Consider the following 20,089-nt stretch of genomic DNA (forward strand, 5'->3'; position numbering starts at 1 on the left):
GATGCCACACGGAAGAACAGGAGAATACAGTTGGAAAGCCTGGGAGATTTGGGGTGAGGGAAGATTGGAAGAAGTCCTGTAAGTGGGGAGAGATAGAGAAAGAGGCAGCTGGAAAGGAGACCCTAGGAAGAGAGATGGGCCAGCGGGTGGTAAGGAAGGGCAGGAGACTGAAGGTCTGGGTGCAAGTTAGCTCCGGGATGGAGCGGCTGGAGACTGTGGGGTTGGGGGGAGGAAGCTTCCTGATTCACCTGTGGTCTCAGATGCTCTGTGAAGTCCGAAATTCTCTATTCCTCAGAGGAGAGCCAAATACAGGTGCTGGGAATGGAATGAATAATAAAAATTAGAGCCTAAGAGCCACGTGCAAAGCTTGACCTTTACTCTTTGTCCTACCGTTTGCCCCACCATCTCTTTGACCTTGGAGTCTACCTACCTCAAGAGGCATGTGTATCATTTCTGTGGGTCCTGTCGGAATTTCCAGGTCTAGCCACGGCAGCTGGAGACAACATGGCCAAAGGAGGCATTGGGAACAGCCTGTCAAAGGTCTGCCCCGCCAGCTAGTACTGCTTTCTTGGTTCCAAATATGCAAGGAGCAGATGTGGCCCCATGGAATTAGAGGCGAGAGCGCTGGCATGCTACCCTCGGGCTGCTCGGTCCTCCAACCTCCCCCGACAGTCAAACAAGTGGCCCTCGTTTATAAAAGCACAACACACACTGGATTTTAATGAGAAAATAATTGTATACTTGCATTGAATGCCTCACAATCACTATAAAACCGAAGCAGGATAGTAACATTGAAGTGGTTAACATACACAGGAGAGCCAGATACAGAGAGTATCATTTTCAAACACAGTATTGCTGCTTTGTGCCCCCTCCTCCAAAAAAGAAAAAAAAAAAAGTCATTTGGGTAAAGAGGAACACAAAATCAAAATTGGCAGCTCACTCACTGAATGCTTAAAATTCAGGAAATTGGTTCTGTTACTACAACTGGATATAGTCACCATCTCTAAACACTTAGGCTATTTTTTTTTCAATACATAGTTTAATTACATCCATTCTTTAGTTGGAAAAAATGTTTAATTATTTGTCTTCTGAGACGAGTCAACACTGTCTTAGTGTTCCTTGTTATGCCTTGTGTGTGTGTGTGTGTGTGTGTTGTATATATACGTGGGCACTGATCTATATACTGCTTATATGTCACTGTCTAGGGCGGGCAGCATGCATGGGTGTAAAGAGGCAAGGAAACTGCATGTGTCATGCACGTAGGACACAGCCCAGCCTCCTGCCACTGACAGACCCTGTTTCCATAATTTCTGGATGAGAAAGCCAAGGAATGTCAGTCATCAGTTCCAGAGGAAAGTGAACATCTATCAACACTGCGGAATGGAATACTTTCAGGAAAGCTTTTAACATCTACAGAATCTAAACGACTGTTCGAGCTGAGATTAACAAGCTCGTGTGCTACCTGGGGGCAGGGATGAGCATCGGAGGCCAGGTTTTGGACAAGCCTCTTCTTCTCGACGGATTAGGCACGGATGACGTTCCGCCAGGGGTCTGCTGCATCTTCACAAAGTTAAAGGGGTTCATTTGGGATCCCAGAGCCTAGCACAGCGCTATGTACAAAGCCATGGCCCAATGTTTCTTAAATGAGTAAAAAACTCAAGAGCACAGAGAAAATCTGGCTCTGCTAAGGGAACTTTAATTTACATTGTAACAGGATGATACGTGAGTGGAACAAGGAAATGGACAGCAGTCATCAGAAGGCAGCAGAAGGGAACAAGCAAAGATGGAGATGTAGGGGCCACAGTTAAACGGTTTTGTGACTGTGAGAGAGTCACGGAAACGCTGCATTTGTTGCCTATCCAAAGTGCGAACCAAAGGATCCTGGCTCTGTAACTCTACATAGTAAGTGTGTCTGGGTCAATCAACTGCAGTCAAAGACCAACTCATCTGCCTCTAAAGCGATTCCAGGAATTGTGTGGCCTCCTAAGCTTTCTTTTCAGCTGCCCATTCTCTTCTCAAATGTAGTTTTAAGGTGGGTACACAGTTTTCTTCAAAACAGAACCAAAAACTTCAGGGAAGTCCTGAGCACTGTTTCCTCTTGCAAAAGATGGGGAGTTCATCTGTATCAAGTCTATGGTCACTACCAGATCCAGAGTTAGTCCAGAAATCATGAAGCATGTTTCACTTTTTGTGCAACCCACAGAACCATTCTGTTCTCCAGGCATCCTAGCAGCTCCTGCATCCCTGGGCCACACGATGCTGCTGCCCCAACTGTTTCCATTCCCGTGCCTGTCTTGGGAACGCTGGAAATCCTCAGACAAAGCATCCTTCTTTCCTTGGGTGCCCCCATTTCACCTGTCAGGACTCCTCAGCTCATTTTCCTGGGAATGTCTGTCTCCATGCCAGCCTCTCCCACCTGAAAATAAATCCCTAACGGCAGGGATCTTATCTGTTTCCTATCCCCAGCGTCTAGCACATTTTGTTGACTATTCGTTCAGAATGTTCAGGAGCATGAACCATATAAAGATGACGCCAATTATCCATCTGTAGAATTTGGCTTCCAATTGCAAGTTCCCTTGGCCGTTCCAAAGGATCCTTGTAAGTTATCAGAGTTCCATGTTTTACTGTGTCCACCACTCGCTTATGAATACACTTTCCCCTAACGTTGACACTCGTCTAATAAAAGAAGGTAACGTGCATGAATCTACATACAAATTTGGTGGGACTGCACTTGTCAGGACAACACATTAGTGCTTAGGACATAAAGACATAAAAACAAAAATGAGTTTTAGTGAGGTCTGACTTACTTATTGCTTTTTTAAAAACCACAGTTTTAAAACAAAGGGGACGGAAAAAAAGAAGGCTGGTCAGTTTTTTTCTCATGGCCAGGACTGAAAAATTTCTCATCCAGAAATTGAGGGCATTCAATGATTGAACACCCTTATCATATTGCTTTAAATGACAGAAAGAGTAAAGCTGGTGTCCTTTAGCGTACACTAAGCATGGATACAAAGCATGAGAATAAATATGGGACTTTCCTAAATGTCAAATTACAAAACTGCTCAAAACTTTGCCATTGTGACCCATGCAAATACCATGTTAGGTCAACTTAATATTACAAATACTGCATCAGCTCGGAGCCTCTATATCCTTTTCATAAAAAAGAAATTCTCACTCACTCCTGACGCTGGCAAACAGCTTTGGAGGAAGTAAGTGAACACCCTTGTCCCATGATCATCCTGGAATTTTAGTCCTCACACACACACACACACCCGTACTCATGAGCACACATGCGCTTTGCACACACACACAAAGGCATGTGTACACACACACACACACGCACGCACGCACGCACACCACCTTTAGGATTTGTAGCTGAACCTAAGCCTGCACTTAAGTTTCTATTCTATATTTTCCTCTGTATCATCCTGAAAAATACTGGTTGCTCAGAAAAAATAATCTCTCTAACTTCCTTACCTGCTCACTCTTTCCCCCTCCCTTCTTCTCTGTCTACCTTTCGTGAGCTTTCTTTACTGTCTCTTTCTGATTGATCCAACGTATCATTCTTCCTACTCCCCTGAAGGCCCACTTTACATATAAAATATAGTTATAAACACCTCTTTATTTCTCATCGTCTACCTCTCTAAGGCAGAGTTCACCCTTTTTTCAATTATTACCACTCTAAAAATACCCCTCCCCTCTTGAACCAAGCTGTTCAATGTGTATAGGTTTTATACATGGATATATTCCCCCATCCCATCATAAAAATAGTTGTTGCCCACTAAATATAGTTTTCATATAAAGAAACAGAATTGTGAAAACGTGTTCTCATAAACTGCAGCTCAGTCAATATCATAAGCAGACAAGATCCTAAAGCTAAAATAATCCATTTGGTTTGGCTTTCTCCCCCCCTTCCTAAACCTCCTAATGCAGAACAGGTTGTGTTTGCAACATGAAGAAATCTTGTCTTCAAAATTTGGATTGCGATCCTTAATTGCTCCCAATTCAAAACAATTAAACGGAATAGACATGGAACCATAGTTGCCTCTTCTGGGCCAATAGAGAGAGAAGCATTATTTTATAGCTGCTGGAGTAAATGGGGTTAGTCCAACACCTCTGATGCTATGATGGGTGGAAACCGGTGCAGGCACAGGGAAATATCCTCTGCTGGGTGGATGGCATCAGCTCTGTGGCTTCTCCAAATGGCCACATTACCAATGTTTTCCTCATCACCCAGAGAGGCTAGTCTTGGCTCTGCCTGTAGCAACCATGTCAATTTGCTTGTAACTTCTTTGTCCTTTTGGATCAACTGTGGTCCAAACCCAGGGGATTCTTTGAGTTACAAAAAAAAAAAATCCTTTCTCTTCTGACTCCCGGGAGTTCGTGTTTGATGGGTGGACTGCTTTTTTCACTTGATTTTTCATCATTGTACATTGCAACTTCTTCTGGTCTGCATAAGGATTGCCGAGTTTGTTTGCACTTTAATAAATATTCTATTAAAATGCTTTGATGTGTTGATTTCTTGGTTTCTTGGGAACCCAAGCACCAAAGAAGCTTCCTGGGTGGAAGGATGTTGACTATTCATTGTCCTCTTCCTCTTGGTTGGCATAGATCCCCGCCTCCCAGCGCAAGGCCAATGCGCTCTTTCTTCGATTAACCCGTGTGGCCTCAAGGACCTGAAGAGAGAGGGGAAAAAATTACGCAGAGTTCATGATTGTTCATTATGAACACAAACCAACTTCTCTGTTTCCTTCCTCCTTTCCCTCTCTCAACAGCATCTAACGAGGGGGAAAGTGGTAAAGCGTCTGGTACAGCTGGGAGGTAGGAGAGACGTGAAAGTAAAGGTGGCGGGGTGGGAGGTTCTGGGTAGCATTCACCTCAGAGCCAAAGTTCACTTTTGACCCATCATTTTCAGTATAGAGAGACTGAATTTTCCTGAAATGTTCTGCAAGTTTCGTTGAACTAGACCTGACTCTGCGTCAAGTTTTTAGATAACGAAGTGGATTGCTACATGCTATAGATCAGTGCAGTCTGGTGGCAGTGATCTGTATCTGCGCTATCCAATATGGCAGCCGTGAGCCACACGTGGCTACTGAGCATTTGAAATATGGCTAGCGTGGCTGAGAAACTAAATATCTGATTTTAACTAATTTTCATTTCAATAGCCTCATGGAAATAGTGACTACCATACTGGACAGCACAGCTATGGACAGTCTTGGTCTCTTCATAAACAAGCAGACGGGAAAGTAATTCCAAACAACTGAACCAGTGTGAATTCATTCCACCAAGCTTTGTGGACCTACATAAGCTGTGATCATATTTATACCACAAAAATCTACTTTGGTATAATTATGCTTGAAAGAGGAATTAAGTGAAAAGAAAAAGAGCTTCTCAGGCCACTAAAACATGGAATCTGAGCATTTTGATGTAACTTCAGGGCCACAGGTGCTGGTAAAGGAAGTGAAAGGTGACAACATCAAGGACAAATAGGCTCACCACCATCGAGGTGAGGCCACCCCCCCTCCGGCTCCCCAGAAGAGTCTGTGGACCCCAGGGGGGATCCTTCGCCAGTCTGCTCCAGCTTGAGTTTGGTCCAGATGACATCCAGATGAATGACATTTAGGTTGCCAACGCAGGAGAAACGGCTCAATTTCATGACACTGCACCGAAAGCAAGCCCCTGCATGCCAACCAGTTCAATGACTGTGGCATTAGCTTAGGATGTGCAGTTTCTGAATTTAAAGTCTAGCAGAGCCAACACTAGTTGGTTATCCAACCAACAGGCGATGAAGTCTTTGCTTATTCTGAGAACAATCATTCTGGCAAGGGACAGAGATGCTGGCAACTCCAGAGAAGCAAGGAGAGGCAGGTTTACCGGCAGTGATGGGAGCCCAGACGTAAGCAAATTCTGGTCAGATTAAAGGTCTGGGCAGGGAGCGGGCATCTCAACTTGCTTCTCTGCACCTCTGACAAATGCATGGACTTCCCAGAGCAGCAGTGTCTTCCCTCCAGGAAGGCTTCCCCAGTCCTCCTAGCAGGGACGGCTTTGACCGGATGTATAGGACACAACTCAATCATGTCTCCTGAAGGAATGTTCACCAGGAAGCACGTAAGCCATGCCCTAAAGTGTTGGTGTGTAAACACATCATGGTCACCTAGTCAACATCTAAGAATAACAAATCAGTAGGAGGAAAGCATGTTTCCAAGTCTGGTAGAGTTAAACAGTAGAATCTTCTGGTCAAGGCCTGGTAACATGGTACTGGAAGGCAGTGAGGAACTGGAACTGCAAGTCCTGAGCTTTGTTTCCAGCTCTGTGCCTGTCGTTCATGGCATCTTGAGTCTCAACTTCCTTTATCTGTAAAACGGACACAACACCTGCCCTATTTCACAGGCTCTCTCAGGAAGCAATGCAGCCTCTGAAGTCCAGGCAGGTCTAAGTTTAAATCCTAGTAACTATGTGACCTTGGGGAAGTTTATTACCCTGTGCCTCAGTTTCCTTATATGTAAAAAGAGAATAATAAAAACCATAGTACCGAGGTGGTCTGAGGAATAAATGAGGCAAATAAACGAGGCAAAGAATTTACCAAAGTTTCCAGGGCATAGCAAATTCTTAAACAATAACTACGTATTTCTCTCGTATTTCTCTCATCATGTGAAAGGGCTTTATAAGCAATCACGTGGTATTCAAACATAAGACGTTTTGACAAGGAGCTCTACATCGTGGAAAACAGTCATATGTTTGCCTCGCAGACTGTACATACAAGCTGAAAGGTTTACATAAGAGCTAAAAATAAATCTAAGGTTCTGAAAAAAATAGTCCCCATCAATTTCACATGTCCCTTGTCTTGTATTTGGGCCCTATTTTAATTCTCAATCATCTTGAAAATTTTAATTTACTCTGTTCTTTGGGAACCCATTTCAATCCATCTATCCATCCATCTTATAGCTATTTATTGGGTTCCTACCAAGTGTCGGGCACAGGGCTTCATGTTCAGGAGAGAACAGTCTCTTCCCTCCTCCAACAGGCCTTTTGAAGATTCAAAAAGCCAAGCCCTGGGCTTCCCTGGTGGCGCAGTGGTTGAGAGTCTGCCTGCAGATGCAGGGGACACGGGTTCGTGCCCCGGTCCGGGAAGATCCCACATGCCGCGGAGCGGCTAGGCCCGTGAGCCATGGCTGCTGAGCCTGGGCATCCGGAGCCTGTGCTCCGCAACGGGAGAGGCCGCAGCAGTGAGAGGCCCGCGTACCGCAAAAAAAAAAAAGCCAAGCCCTTGGGGAAGGTATGTGAATGAGCATTTATTCCACAATTAATTCAGAGTACTGTGTGTGTGAGTGAGTGAGTGTGTGTGTGTGTGTGTGTGAGAATAAAGCTCTAGCAAATCTAGAACTTTTCTTCTAGATTTCTACATATTATTTCCTAAAGTCCATTCCTTTCCTTTCTGGGTTAAAAAAAGCACTTGCCTCTGGGGCTCTGGTTATAGTAAACACTTACATCACAGGTATCATGAACCAGCTACGGGTTTTAATCCTCGCCTCTGTTCTATGGGATTCACACTATGAATTTCACATATGAAGAAGCTGAAGCACAGAGAGGTTTAAAATAATCTAACGTCAGTTAGTAGGAGGAAGAGCTAACATGTGAACCCGGAACTCTGGGTGCAGAGTCGATGCTCTGGGCCGGCATGTTCCACGGCTGCTCAGTGGCTGAGGGGGCATACGGAGGAAGAAGCATCAGAAAGGGCAATAAATACACTCCACAGGAATGGAGAGAGAAAAACATAAAAAATAATAATAATACGAAGACCTGATTTAAGGTTTTATCGTTTTCACAAATTAAATCAGATTCAGGTCTGGTGGGAGAAAAAGAAAATCAATTCTCTTTGAACAATCCTCTAGTATTAATTTTTCTCTCCAGTGCTTAGGGAATTCAAGTGAATCACTTCAGTTTGAGCAGCAATCAACCTAGATAATTTTATTCTGGGATATAAAACAAAAGACAGGTACGTTAAATAACATTTATATTAATATTTTATCCCTCATATCTTCCACTGAAGGCAGACAGGGCCCAGTCTTATCTTCCTTGGATGTATTTGACCAGATTTTCATCAATTTTACATTGACTCCAAGGGGATGTGGGCTCCTAGGGTCTAATTCTTAAACCAGCATTTCCTCCCTGAGACCCACAATTAGACACTGAAGAAGGTCCATGTAGTGATATTTTCAATATTCATTTTACAGTTTGTGAAAAGAACCTACTGATGAGCATCAGCTCACGTCTACAGTGAACCATAATTATTTTGCTAAATATGGAGATGTGAAATATACATTGTGCTATAGGTTAGCACAGCCAGTTTGAAGAGTAGTTTGCAATAGGTAGTGAACGGGAGGATGGGTAAGCCCTATAACCAGTACTTTTACCCCTAGTTATATTTAGAGACTTTCTTCCATAGGTCGCACAAAGAGCTGCGTAAAATAACATTCATTGACTCATTGTTTGTAATGGCAAAGAAAAGGTACAACCTACATTTCCATCACTAGAAGAATGAATAAACAGATATGTATTCATTCAATGGAATACTATATACGGCAATTATAATGAGTGAACTAGAGCCATAAGTATCAACATGGACACATCTAAAAATGATGCAGACAGAATAAAGAGAACAGGATACTACAATATGATCTATTTATAGAAAGTTCTAAAACATGCAAAACCATTAGATATAATTTATGTACACAGACATACGTAGTACAAGGATAAAAACATGCATGGAAACAACACAAAACTCCAGAAAAATTCCCTCTCAAGAGGGAAAGAAATGGGAGCTGGGAGAGGTAACAAGAGGGCTTGAATGGTATTTGCAATATTAATTTCTTTTTAAAATATTAAGCAAATATTATGAAATGATAAGAATGCACAAAGCTGGCTAGGGGGCTTTATTATTTTACTTTGCCATATCCTTGACACATTGGCATGCAGCTCCATGGCATCAGGGACATCGTTCAGGTGACTGCTGTCTTCTCAGAACCCAGAAAGTGCCTGATGTGTAGTAGGATCTCAATAAATTGTCAACCAGGTTAATGAATAAATGATTCTCTACAATTCTGTATATTTACAATAATTCTTTTAAAATAAAAATACAATGCTCTAGAAATAAAAAATATAAAAGCCAGTATGCTTTCTCATAGCATATAAATAAGTCAATATATATGTGGAAAAAATTAAAATATTGTGCTTTTTCATAGCACAGGTTTGTGAAATCTGTGTAAAGGGAAGTTGTAGGGGAAAGGAGGCAGCTTGGGGGAAATTCAATGCTTAAAAAAGCTTCCAAACCAAAAGTACAGGTTTAAAGATGGAGGCGGGGGGGAGGGGGGGGCTGCGTTGGTTCGCAGTAGGAATAAGTTATCCTAAAGTGATGGCATGGAGCTCTCTGGGTTTGTGTTAAGGTAAACAAAGGACTGATCCCAACCGACAGCCCAGTCCTCTTGAGCTGCATGGTTTTCTAACCAGACCAGAGTAGATTTGCTGTCAGTGCCTGAAGAAACAAACAAACAAAAATCCAAACAGCCCATTGGTCGTACCCTCTAGTGCAAACATCTTCCAGATCCATGAGCAAGACAGAATCTTCTCCAACCCAGAGCACAGCACAGCAAAGCACAGCCGCGTGTACCACTGTTGCATGGACACTAACATTTCAAGGCAATCACCCCATTCAAAAAAGGCAGGGAGAAAACCCCATGAGGAAATGGCAAACCACGACAGCATGCACCTGGGTCAGGCATGCAAGAAGACCAAGACAAACAAGTGGAAAAGTACCTCGGAAGTCACCTTGCAAGACAGTAACTTAGAGGTGTACTGGCAGAGAGGGAAAAACCAGGGTTAGTACATGGCAGAGACACACTCACAAAACGCCCCCCAGCTGGGAACTGGCACCACGCCGGTGAGGGGGGAGGGGACACAAGAGGGGAGGTAACATCAGGAGACCAGGACACACCCACACCAAGACTTGCTTCATCTGATATTCGTTTATTTAAAAGTCTGTATCTTTTGCAGCAAGTAGATACCCTATTATTCCTCCATAAAAATATCAGATAAGCCATACTTCGTTAATTCAAGATTTGTCGCTTCCATCTTCTGTGCTTTGAATTAACAAGATTCTTTCCCCCCTGGGTTGTATGCAAGCAGCTGCCCACCAGCAAGATCCTTAAGGGCATTTTGGATTTGTTAGAATCTACTGCCATCTGTGGACAAACAGCCCTTCCCCTACCTGTAGGCGTCTCTGAACCCCAAAGTAGTCTTGTAGTCTGTTGTCCCGTGAAAAGAAGACCCTAACCACAGACAGGGATGGTCTGAATGCGAGGTTTGCAGAGGCAGATTCTCTGGAGCTGCTCTAAGGATGGCACTGCCAAGGGAGACCAAGCAGCCTCCCTCATCACGACCTCGCGGGTCCTAAATAAGTTCCTGAAAGTGGAGTGATTAAGTAGGAACTAAAATGATCCTTTAGTTCCTATAAAGGAAACTAAAAGTCACTACAAGAAAAGCTCAGAGAAAAAATGTCCCGGCTGTGGGTAATGAGTTAGAAGGACTGACTCTGGACAGCCTCCTCCAGAATAGTGGTCATGACCTTGCATGTACACTCACGACCTTAGAGGCACTGATTGGTTTCTGGCATGGTGACCATGCCAAAGAGCCCATTGGACTGGATAGGAGGGATCGTATGTCTGTGATCACTGACTGCTTCTTAGGTACTGCACTTAAAAATCACAGCTCTGGGGCTTCCCTGCTGGCGCAGTGGTTGAGAGTCCGCCTGCCGATGCAGGGGACACGGGTTCGTGCCCCGGTCCGGGAGGATCCCACATGCTGCGGGGCGGCTGGGCCCGTGAGCCGTGGCCGCTGAGCCTGCGCGTCCGGAGCCTGTGCTCCGCAACGGGAGAGGCCACAACAGTGAGAGGCCCGCGTACCGCAAAAAAAAAAAAAAAAAAAAATCACAGCTCTGTAATGATCAGACTGATGACCGGGGGCTGATCAATGTGGAGTGCTCGTCTCCTTTGCGCCTTCCCAGGGCATGTGTGAGAACCCGAGAGAGCTGGGGGCACAAAACATCACTGATGTTGCTGAGCTTCCCATACAGCCTGCGGTGGCGGGGGTGGGCACTGGAGCCAGACGGCCTTCCTCCATCCACCCAGTGAGAGTTTGGCTAGAACTCCCAAACGGTGTCCTGGTCTAGAAGGAAGTGTGTGCCAGGAATTCTTGGAAAAGCAGTGACTGCCAGGTCTTCTTTTATTCCAAGACAGGCAGGGAAGGCTGAAAACCCTCTCAGTAACTATTCTGGGGGCAAAAGAGGAAGAAAGAGAACACAGGAAAAACCCACCTAGATTGTGTGCTAGGAGGAAGGATGGGGCTCAATGTCCAGGAGGCTGTAATCTGGACTCAGCCCAGCACCCCCTCAACTGAGAAAGGGAAAGCAAATCTACCAAACAAGTTCAAGAGCACCCCTGACTCAAGAACTCATTGTCTTCTGAGGCTCAGGTCAGACTGCGGGGGAAAACTGGCCAGAAAAACAGTGTTGCCTCAGTATCCTTCCTTTGCAAGGTACCAAGAAACCCTACAGGAAACTATGATTCATCAGGCCATTATAAGTTGCATGACTGACCAGAGATGGCATCAGGCCCAGATAAGGGGACATTTCCACTTAAGATAACGTTTCCAGATAAAAGAAACCTCCACTGAGAGCAGGACGGTTGCATCTGGGTGGGCAGCGTGTGTGTTGCACAAAAACACCAGGCTGGGGGGATGGATGGGGTTGAAGCTCAGACCCCCGACTCCCCTCACCACCCGTGTAGCTGGTGCAGGACTGCATCCACACAGAGTTTTGAAAAAGGGTGCCTCTTGCTAATTCTCACAAAGGCCCTGTATAGGCTGGGAAACAGCCCAGGGTAAGGCGAGTCGGTGGAGGTTAGCAATCCTCCTACCCCCAGGTTAGCCAAGGGGTCCCTTAAGAGGTGGAGCCTGGCTCAGCCTTGAGCATGGAGACACTCATCAGGGACCACCCCATGCAGAACAAGGAAGCCAGCCCCGGCGGATGAAGACTGTCGCTACTCAAGGGTTATCTCAAGGCCTGAGCTGGGAACGAGGATGGCCGTTTGGGGGCAACCTTTTCAGAAAAGCGGCTTTTTCTGGTTCCTTGTCATTGACTTTGTCACCAACTGCAAAAGGAAGCGAAACATCCACAGGTGACTTCATACGACAGGTGACTTCATACGACTACTATAGTGACTCCTGGGCAGACATTCCCAGAGAGAGATTCATGATTAATGTTCCATCTTCCATCATTCTCTGAGCCCTCACTGGGCTTCCAGCAGGAGAGAGGCCAGCTAAGAACATGAAAAAGACCATAAATACTGCACGGTTGTCCCCACCCCATCCCCTGGCAGGGATTCCGTGAGCCAGAGGCCTCCCTCCTGTCCTGCAGGTGCTATTTTATCAAATGGGAGAGTGGAAGGGTCCCGAACTGGGGACAGGACTCCAGACACCGTCGCTGCTCTGGGGCGCAGGGATGTGTACCTGTTCTGCTGGTGAGGATGAGGTCTTTTTCCCCAGGTAGGTTGGTGAAAGCTACTCATGGAAACGCGGGCACAGCTTCGTTTGCCTTCCCTCTCTTTCTCTTTCTCTCCTTCACGCTCACTGACATCATTGTACCCAGCGTATCACTATGCATACATCCCAATTACCCCACTTTGTTTTTAAGTCTACCTTCTCCTTGGGAAGTACAGCAGATGAGAATGCTTCTCATTCAATTCAGAAAGAGCCTGCTGCTTCCTATGCGTGAACACGTGGTTAGGTCCTGCTCACGCGTGAGGGACTCATAAATGCTGCCAACTGACTTTTTGGAAGGAATATTGGCAGGTGGGAGTGCCGGGTGACACTGGACCCAGGTGAGCCAAGTGAGGTTCATAGCGGGTGGAGGATCGAAGAAGCCACAGCTTGCCCTGGGGACAGTGTATGTGGACGAAGCCAGGAGAGCGGAACTACCAACCTCTGGAGCAGGGAAGCCAGTTACAACACAACTCAAGCTTCAAGCCATCCAGCTGCCCCCTATGACTATCCTTCTGGTATGAGAGACCATTAAAGAAGGGGCCACAGATCAAGTAGGAAAAGAGATGAACTTCAACATATTCTCCAGTGATGGATGACGACACAACAGAAAGATCCCCTGAATCAAAAGAACTAAGACAGGTTAACAGGCGGCTCTGAAATGAAGTCTCACTGATGAGCATATATTTGCTTTAGAAGCAATTGAAGTATGTTTTTTTTGGGGGGGGGTGTTTTTTCCAGATTTGGGTCTCTTAAAAGAGGATATAGTGGGTTGGATAGATTATCTTTTCTGTTCCTAAGAATTTTCAACAGCAACAAACTTGGTTCTCTTGTAATATCAACAACAGTGCAAAACACTTGGCCTTGAATTTGAGATCTGGGGATAGTAACAGCTTGATTAGTTAGGTTTCTTTCTTACCCGAAATGTTAATTTACTTGAGAAAAATAGAGACAGGAGGCTATCACTTCACTGTGTAAGTGAAGGGCAATCAGTATGTTAAAAGGCTGATTCTAGGGCTTCCCTGGTGGCGCAGTGGTTGAGAGTCCACCTGCTGATGCAGAGGACACAGGTTCGTGCCCTGGTCCGGGAGGATCCCACATGCCGCGGAGCGGCTGGGCCCGTGAGCCATGGCCGCTGAGCCTGCGCGTCTGGAGCCTGTGCCCCGCAACGGGAAAGGCCACAACAGTGAGAGGCCTGCGTACCGCAAAAAAAAAAAAAAAAAAGGGCTGATTCTAAGCAGCTTCCTTCATGAAAGGGAAAATCCAACCTGGTTGACATTCACCAGGTGGCTGCCTGAGTGTTAGTGGGTCAGCCTCTGCCTCTGAAATGAGTAACTTCACTTCTGGGTATGGTGTTTTCCCCTAACAACTGCACTTCAACACAAAAGGCATGCACAAGAGATACAGAGAGTGTGCTTCCAAATCACTCAGCTGGGTCACAGGCAAGTGGTCCATTGGTTCTTCCCCATCTACACATCCCAGCTAACTTCCACCAAAGCTGCTGATGTATGGTGTGGAATCATTGAAGAAAAGCCCCTTATAGCCCTAAGCTTCAAGGGGGTCACAGACTCCAGAAAATACCTAAAAAAGGGCTGAAAAGAAGAGCCAGATAAAGTGACTTCGTGGACAGAAAAGGTCCTACAGGCTCAGAGAAGGAGCCCCGGCAGCTGAAACCTCAGCAGCAGCCATTAAGGGCCAGGCCCATCCCACTGTACAATACAGGGAACAGCCCAGAAATATTCCAGCCCAACAGAGGAGCTGGGCCAGTATTCCAAGCAATTTAGGCCTCAAACCCAAGTGAGAGGAGACTGAGACACACCAAGTGGGTCATTCAGCTGCCATAGGTGTGTTTGCTTACTTTCTTTACCACTAAGTGTTCAGTATCTGGCTTCAACTCCAGAAAACCTTTAACTCAGCCAGCTTGGATACGAGAGGCAGTGAATCAGCATGGAGTTCCTACTGTGCGCCCCATCGCATTCAAGTGTAAGGCGACCAAATAATTTAGCATCCAAACTGGGGCGCTTTTAAGAGGGAAAGGAGATGATGCTATTAATAATTACTCCAGGACAACAGGCATAAACCAGGACTGTCCTGGGTCAACTGGGGAGTATCCTCAACCAAACCAAGCTATTTGCGGGGAGGAGGTAGTTACCTCAATAAATGCTAATGGATTCCAAGGAGGTTGGCACGGACCCCTGAGGCTGATGCCCAGGCTCCTGGCTGTGCAGGCTGTGGACAGCACTGCCTCTTAAGCCGCTTACTGGAGAAAGAAACCACAGTGTAGACGACTTCCTTTGTGGTTGGTGGGAATGTCACGTGCAAAGTTCTCGGGGTTGAGGGTAGCAGGGTAACTGCGGTTTTTAACTGTCATTTTAAGTGGCTCTCTCCTGCCAGACTGTACACACCGGCTTGGTAACAGCCCAAAACATACTGTCTTCCGAGCACTGTGTACCATTTATAGGGATCGCCCAGAGCAGACACTGAAGGAATAGCATCGTCACAGTTCTCTAGAGAAATAACATCTCTACAGAACAGGCGAGCGATGGCTGAGATCAGCTCCCCGGTGCTTGCGGGTGATTTCAGGGAGCTCGTGTCCTTCCTCCCGCATTGCCCCTGCGCGGTGTCTTTCTACACACACACCCCACACCTCACGCACTAGCCGTACCAGTAGACTCAAAACTAGAACTTGGCAGCCAAAAGACCCACTCTTTGCATGATCAAAGTTTTTGAGAACAAGGCAAAACCCCCAACCCAACTGCAGGCATGTTAAACCACACATTTGAACATTGGTGCTGTTCGGAACCACAGTGCCGGCCAGACAACCGCACACACATCCATGCCTGAACCGGAGTACCGTACGCCGTACTGAAATTCACCCTTGGACACGCGAAAGAGGAAAGGAGGAGAAACTTACACTACTATCATCCATTCTCTCGCGCCTTTTAGATTTGTGTGTCTCATAGTCTTCCATGAGGGTCTGCATCAGATTCTTGGGCCGCTGTGATCCGGCAGCCTCTTCGGGGGCTAAGTCAGGCTGCAAGCTGGGACCTTCAGGTGTGGGGGATGGAGGAGGTTGGACTTTCTCTATTTTCCCTGAAACAACACGAAGAGAACACCCTTTCTAAGCTTGTCTGGTCACGACTGCTTTCGAAAAGAAGAGAAGAACACTGGCAAAAAAAGCAACCTCTGACATACCGAGGGGTACCAGAATGATGGTTAAGTGCAGGTCATTTTATTACAGGGAACAATGTGCTTAAGGATTAATGTCACAAACCCATCCAACAAAGACCTCAAGGAAACCGGTTTTAAAGTCAGTCAGACCAAAGAGGGCTCTCAGGCACTCTGCAGGTATATGCCAGACAGACAGACAGACAGACAGACAGACAGATGCTGCCTCCAGTTGTTTTGGGGACAAGTATTCTATCACAGATCATACAATCAGACTGTCAGAGGTGGCGGTGCCTTTGAACCTTAAAGACCCATTTCTTACAGATAAGGAAAACTTAGGCTCAACAAAGGGAAGGCTGTGCTGGGCCACCAGGAGTTGGCGATGGTATCCAGGTCTCCTGGTTCCCTTCCCTCTTTCTTCTCTTTCAGAGGTCACCAATGGTCAGATGACCAGCCTGGGTTTTTTGTATGGACAACACATGTTGTAAAACCTCTGAACGAGAACTAAGCTGTTCTTCCCAGGTCACTCCAGTCTTACACTGGCCAGCTTCATTCTTTACCTTACCTGCCACGGTCCTGAAAGCACTTAGGTTTGAGATCCCGGATCTTAAGGAATGAATGCCAATAACAGCAGCTTCAATGTTGTAGAAAAGGGGTGCGTCAGACTTGGGAAAGGTGAGGTTTTAGTTTTTGAGATGCCATACAGGTATTCTCAGCATGAGAAGATTGGGTCCACAGTCATCCACAGTGGTGTGGTGATGCTAGGCACTGTCACTAAGACCGCCTGCATCCCACCCTCTTGGGAAATGCCTTCTGGCCAATGAAGGAGTGGGTTATATTGCCAGAGCCCCAAACGCACCTCTGAGAAGTACCTTCAGGTGCAACAGTCATGATTTTTCCAACTATGCCCCTTATGGGAGACACAGCTAGGGTCTCCGAACAAGGAATGTGGAGAAAACACACAAAATAAATGGATATTTCAAGCACAAAAGTTCAGAAACCACCAGGGGAGGGTAAAGACCCATTTGACCTCCTCCAGACCCAAGAGGAAGACAGCTCATCTTTCTTTGCCTCACTCCCCCCAAGACTGCCTGATGGAGCTGGAATCACAAGTGAAGCCTGGGGTCCATGTCTCTGAGTGGGTGGCTATAGGACTTTACTGGGCATAGGTCCTTTGATGGGAGTTGGGAAGCCCCCCGGAGTTCAGGAAGCCCGAGTTTTAATTTCTGCTCTTCCATGAACCAGCCATGAGGTTGGCTGTAGACAATCATGTAATGTTCCCCCTTTAATCTTGAGCTGATCACTTAAGTTCTCCAAGTTTCAACTTCCCTAGCTAGAAAATGAGAATTTGGGGAGAAGTTGTCTTGGAAGTCCATTCTAACTCAAACATTTTGCTATTCTACCAAATACATTTGGCAAGAAGATCAACCTTTATTGATTAAAAAATACATATATATGGCCAGCACATTTGGCAGTTAGGTGGGGAAGTGGTTTTTAATACACAGACACTCCATTTAATACACAGACACCCACCATTACATTAGTGAACTTAGTGAAACTCATTGCTTTGACCTCAATTACCCAGATCATCGATAAAAAGTCTTTTGATATTAACAGTAAGGTTACAAATATTTTAAGGTCTTCAATCTTCAAATTCTCTAGAAACGGTTTCTATTTTTTATTATGGAAATCGGGGAATGCTATCATGACACCTATGGACCCTATGTTTAATCAACTATATTAAACATTTATCAAGATTTTACCACCCTTGCTCCATCTGTCCTGCCTGCCTGCCTTCCTCCCACCCTCCTGTACTAAAATATTTAAAGCAATCTCAGACCTCAGGCAATATTACCCCTGAATACGTAGTGTGTATCTCTAAAAATTCTGATTGACTTTTATTTTATTTTTAACTTTTATTTATTTATTTATTGGTTGCGCTGGGTCTTCATTGCTGCACATGGGCTTTCTCTAGTTGCGGTGAGTGGGGGTTACTCTTCGCTGAGGTGTGCTTGGGCTTCTCGTTGCGGAGCAGGGGCCCTAGAGCGCAGGCTCAGTAGTCGTGGCGCACAGGCTGAGTTGCTCTGCGGAATGTGGGATCTTCCCAGACCAGGGCTCGAACCTGTGTCCCCTACATTGGCAGGTGGATTCTTAACCACTGCACCACCAGGGAAGTCCCTGATTGACTTTTAAAATGAAGCTTTGAGGAAACAATACAGCCCAGTGGTGAGCATGCAGTTCTAGAGCCAGCCTGCTTGGGTTTGAGCTCATTAGTTAGCAGCCAAATACCCTTAGGGCAAGTTACTTGCCTTTTTTTTGAAGTTTTTCTATCTCAGTTTCCTAATCTGTAAAATTGGTATGTTGATAGAAGTACCTACCTCATACGGTTGGTACAAGAACTAAATTAATATTTATAAAGTTAATATTTAGAATGGCAAGCATCCAATGAGTCTAGTTAGTATTTATTTGGAATCTCAAAGAACAATATGTCTATGGAGTAAGAATGAGCAATTTCATGGGAAATTCTGCATAAAAATTTCACAACTCTTCTAAAACTAGAAATAGATACCACATGACCAGGTTGGTCACTTTCTAATTGACCTCTCAAGTGTCCAAATAATCTCCCACCAGCCAACCCTCCAGCATTAAACTTCTAGAAAGCATAGTACATATTCAGTGCCTCTAACTTCACCCTTTCACATATACCACCCCTGCCTCATAATACTTTGTTTATGCTTCTGGGAAAGCCTTTTTCACATACTGACTGTATCAATCGGGTTGTTTAAGCTTTTCTTCTCAATAAAGCTGTAAAGTCACCTGAAGATAGGGACCATTTCAATCGGTCTATGAATCCCCCTAACTCATCTGAATGTAAACTCCATTAGAGGAGGACCTTGTCTGTCCTGGTCAATGCTGAATCCCACAAGGCAGGAGTTCAGGCTGTTGAATGAATCAGCAAGTCCATTATGAAATATACAGAGCAGCCACTTATTAAATGCTTGTGGATTGGGACAGAATTCCCAATACAGAATCTGAGCAAAGTGTTTAAACGCCTTCACCAAAGCACATGAAATAAAACCATCTTGGTCTACAGAACCACAGACGCGATGGCTTTGGAGTAATAACAAACACGTTTATATGGCATTTCATTGATAGGCTTCATGTCATTTGATCCTTACAACCACCCTGGGATGTAGTCAGGGTGAATGTCATGACATCTCTGAACAATTTAGACCATGGAGGCTCAGATGCTTAACATCAATCCAAATTACATTAGTTAGTAACAATCAGAGTCAGGTCTGGAACCCAAATTGTGTTGACTGTTGCTAAATTATATAATTGGATGTGTGCTGAAAAAGAATCGTAAAGAGCGTGAAAAGTTACTATAAAGAAGTGGACATTTCCTGCTCATTTCTTAGTATGCCAGCAAAATGAAACCCATCCCCGGAGCAAGTTTTGCCGGTTACAGCCACTAGAGGTCACATGAGTAACAGGAACCAAAGACTAGCTTAGCGGGTCTGGAGCAGTGTCTTCCAAAGAAGAAGGTGGCTGAGAGGTCCTGGAGAGAACAGAAGAGTTCAGATAACCAAGGCCACATCAGAGCCTCAGGAGAAGCTGTCACAGGTCCCCAGAGAAAGGGAGCCCCAACCCCGGACTTCTGGGCTGGTTGACATCTGGGGAAGTCGCCTTGGCTGGCCTTCTCTACCGTGATCTCCAATCACCCTGCCTCCAGTACGGTTCCAACCAGGACTGGAATTCTCACGCAATCTTAGGAACCACACAGGCCATCAAAAAGCTGGAGAGGGACGAAGCTTGCAGCTTAATCAAGTTTTCTCTTTGATTAGGATGGTGAAAAAACTTCTCGTGATCTTCCACCAGTAACAGACACTGCAGACACCACCACTGTTCGGGCCAGGGGGATCATGACATAAATGTGATGCAAAGCTTGGGAAGTCTGTCTCATCTTTTATGGCCTTGGAAAGCACTTTGAAGTTCCTTGGCCCCGAGGACAAATCTCATTAGAATCCCCAAACAATGATGGTTATCTTTGGTGTTCCTTGGCGTGCATCCAGCACTTCCCCAGTACCCCCAGGTCCCATCCCCACTTGTCCCATCAAAACTTGTTCTCATATAAGTCTATTCACCTGGTGAATGACTGCATAGCTGACGGCAGCTGAAAGTGGCCTCTATTTTCAATGATAAACATCCTGCTATCTAGTTTCTCACCTGGGCTGAACACTCTACAAAATAGCTCTCTTGAAGGATCCCAGAAACAACATGAACAGTAAGTGTCACGCAGACCTCAAGGCAGACCTGTGGTGGTCCTGGC

General features: G+C 45.5%; 1 protein-coding gene across 2 annotated transcripts in view; it reads right to left on the reverse strand.

Moving 5' to 3' along the window:
- Positions 1 to 883: 883 nt before the first annotated feature.
- The window catches only part of PALM2AKAP2 (PALM2 and AKAP2 fusion), a 638,407-nt gene continuing 619,201 nt past the window's right edge, over positions 884 to 20,089 (reverse strand). For both annotated transcript variants that reach the window (XM_060300637.2, XM_060300638.1), the window contains 3 exons: positions 15,506 to 15,684; positions 9,814 to 9,852; positions 884 to 4,676 (listed from right to left, as the gene is read on the reverse strand). In XM_060300637.2, coding sequence (XP_060156620.1) covers positions 4,578 to 4,676; positions 9,814 to 9,852; positions 15,506 to 15,684 — 317 coding nt within the window. In that variant the 3' untranslated portion in view covers positions 884 to 4,577. The remainder of the gene's footprint in view (positions 4,677 to 9,813; positions 9,853 to 15,505; positions 15,685 to 20,089) is intronic.

Source organism: Globicephala melas, chromosome 6 (genome assembly GCF_963455315.2).
Source record: "Globicephala melas chromosome 6, mGloMel1.2, whole genome shotgun sequence".
In the NCBI taxonomy this organism is placed as follows: domain Eukaryota; kingdom Metazoa; phylum Chordata; class Mammalia; order Artiodactyla; family Delphinidae; genus Globicephala; species Globicephala melas.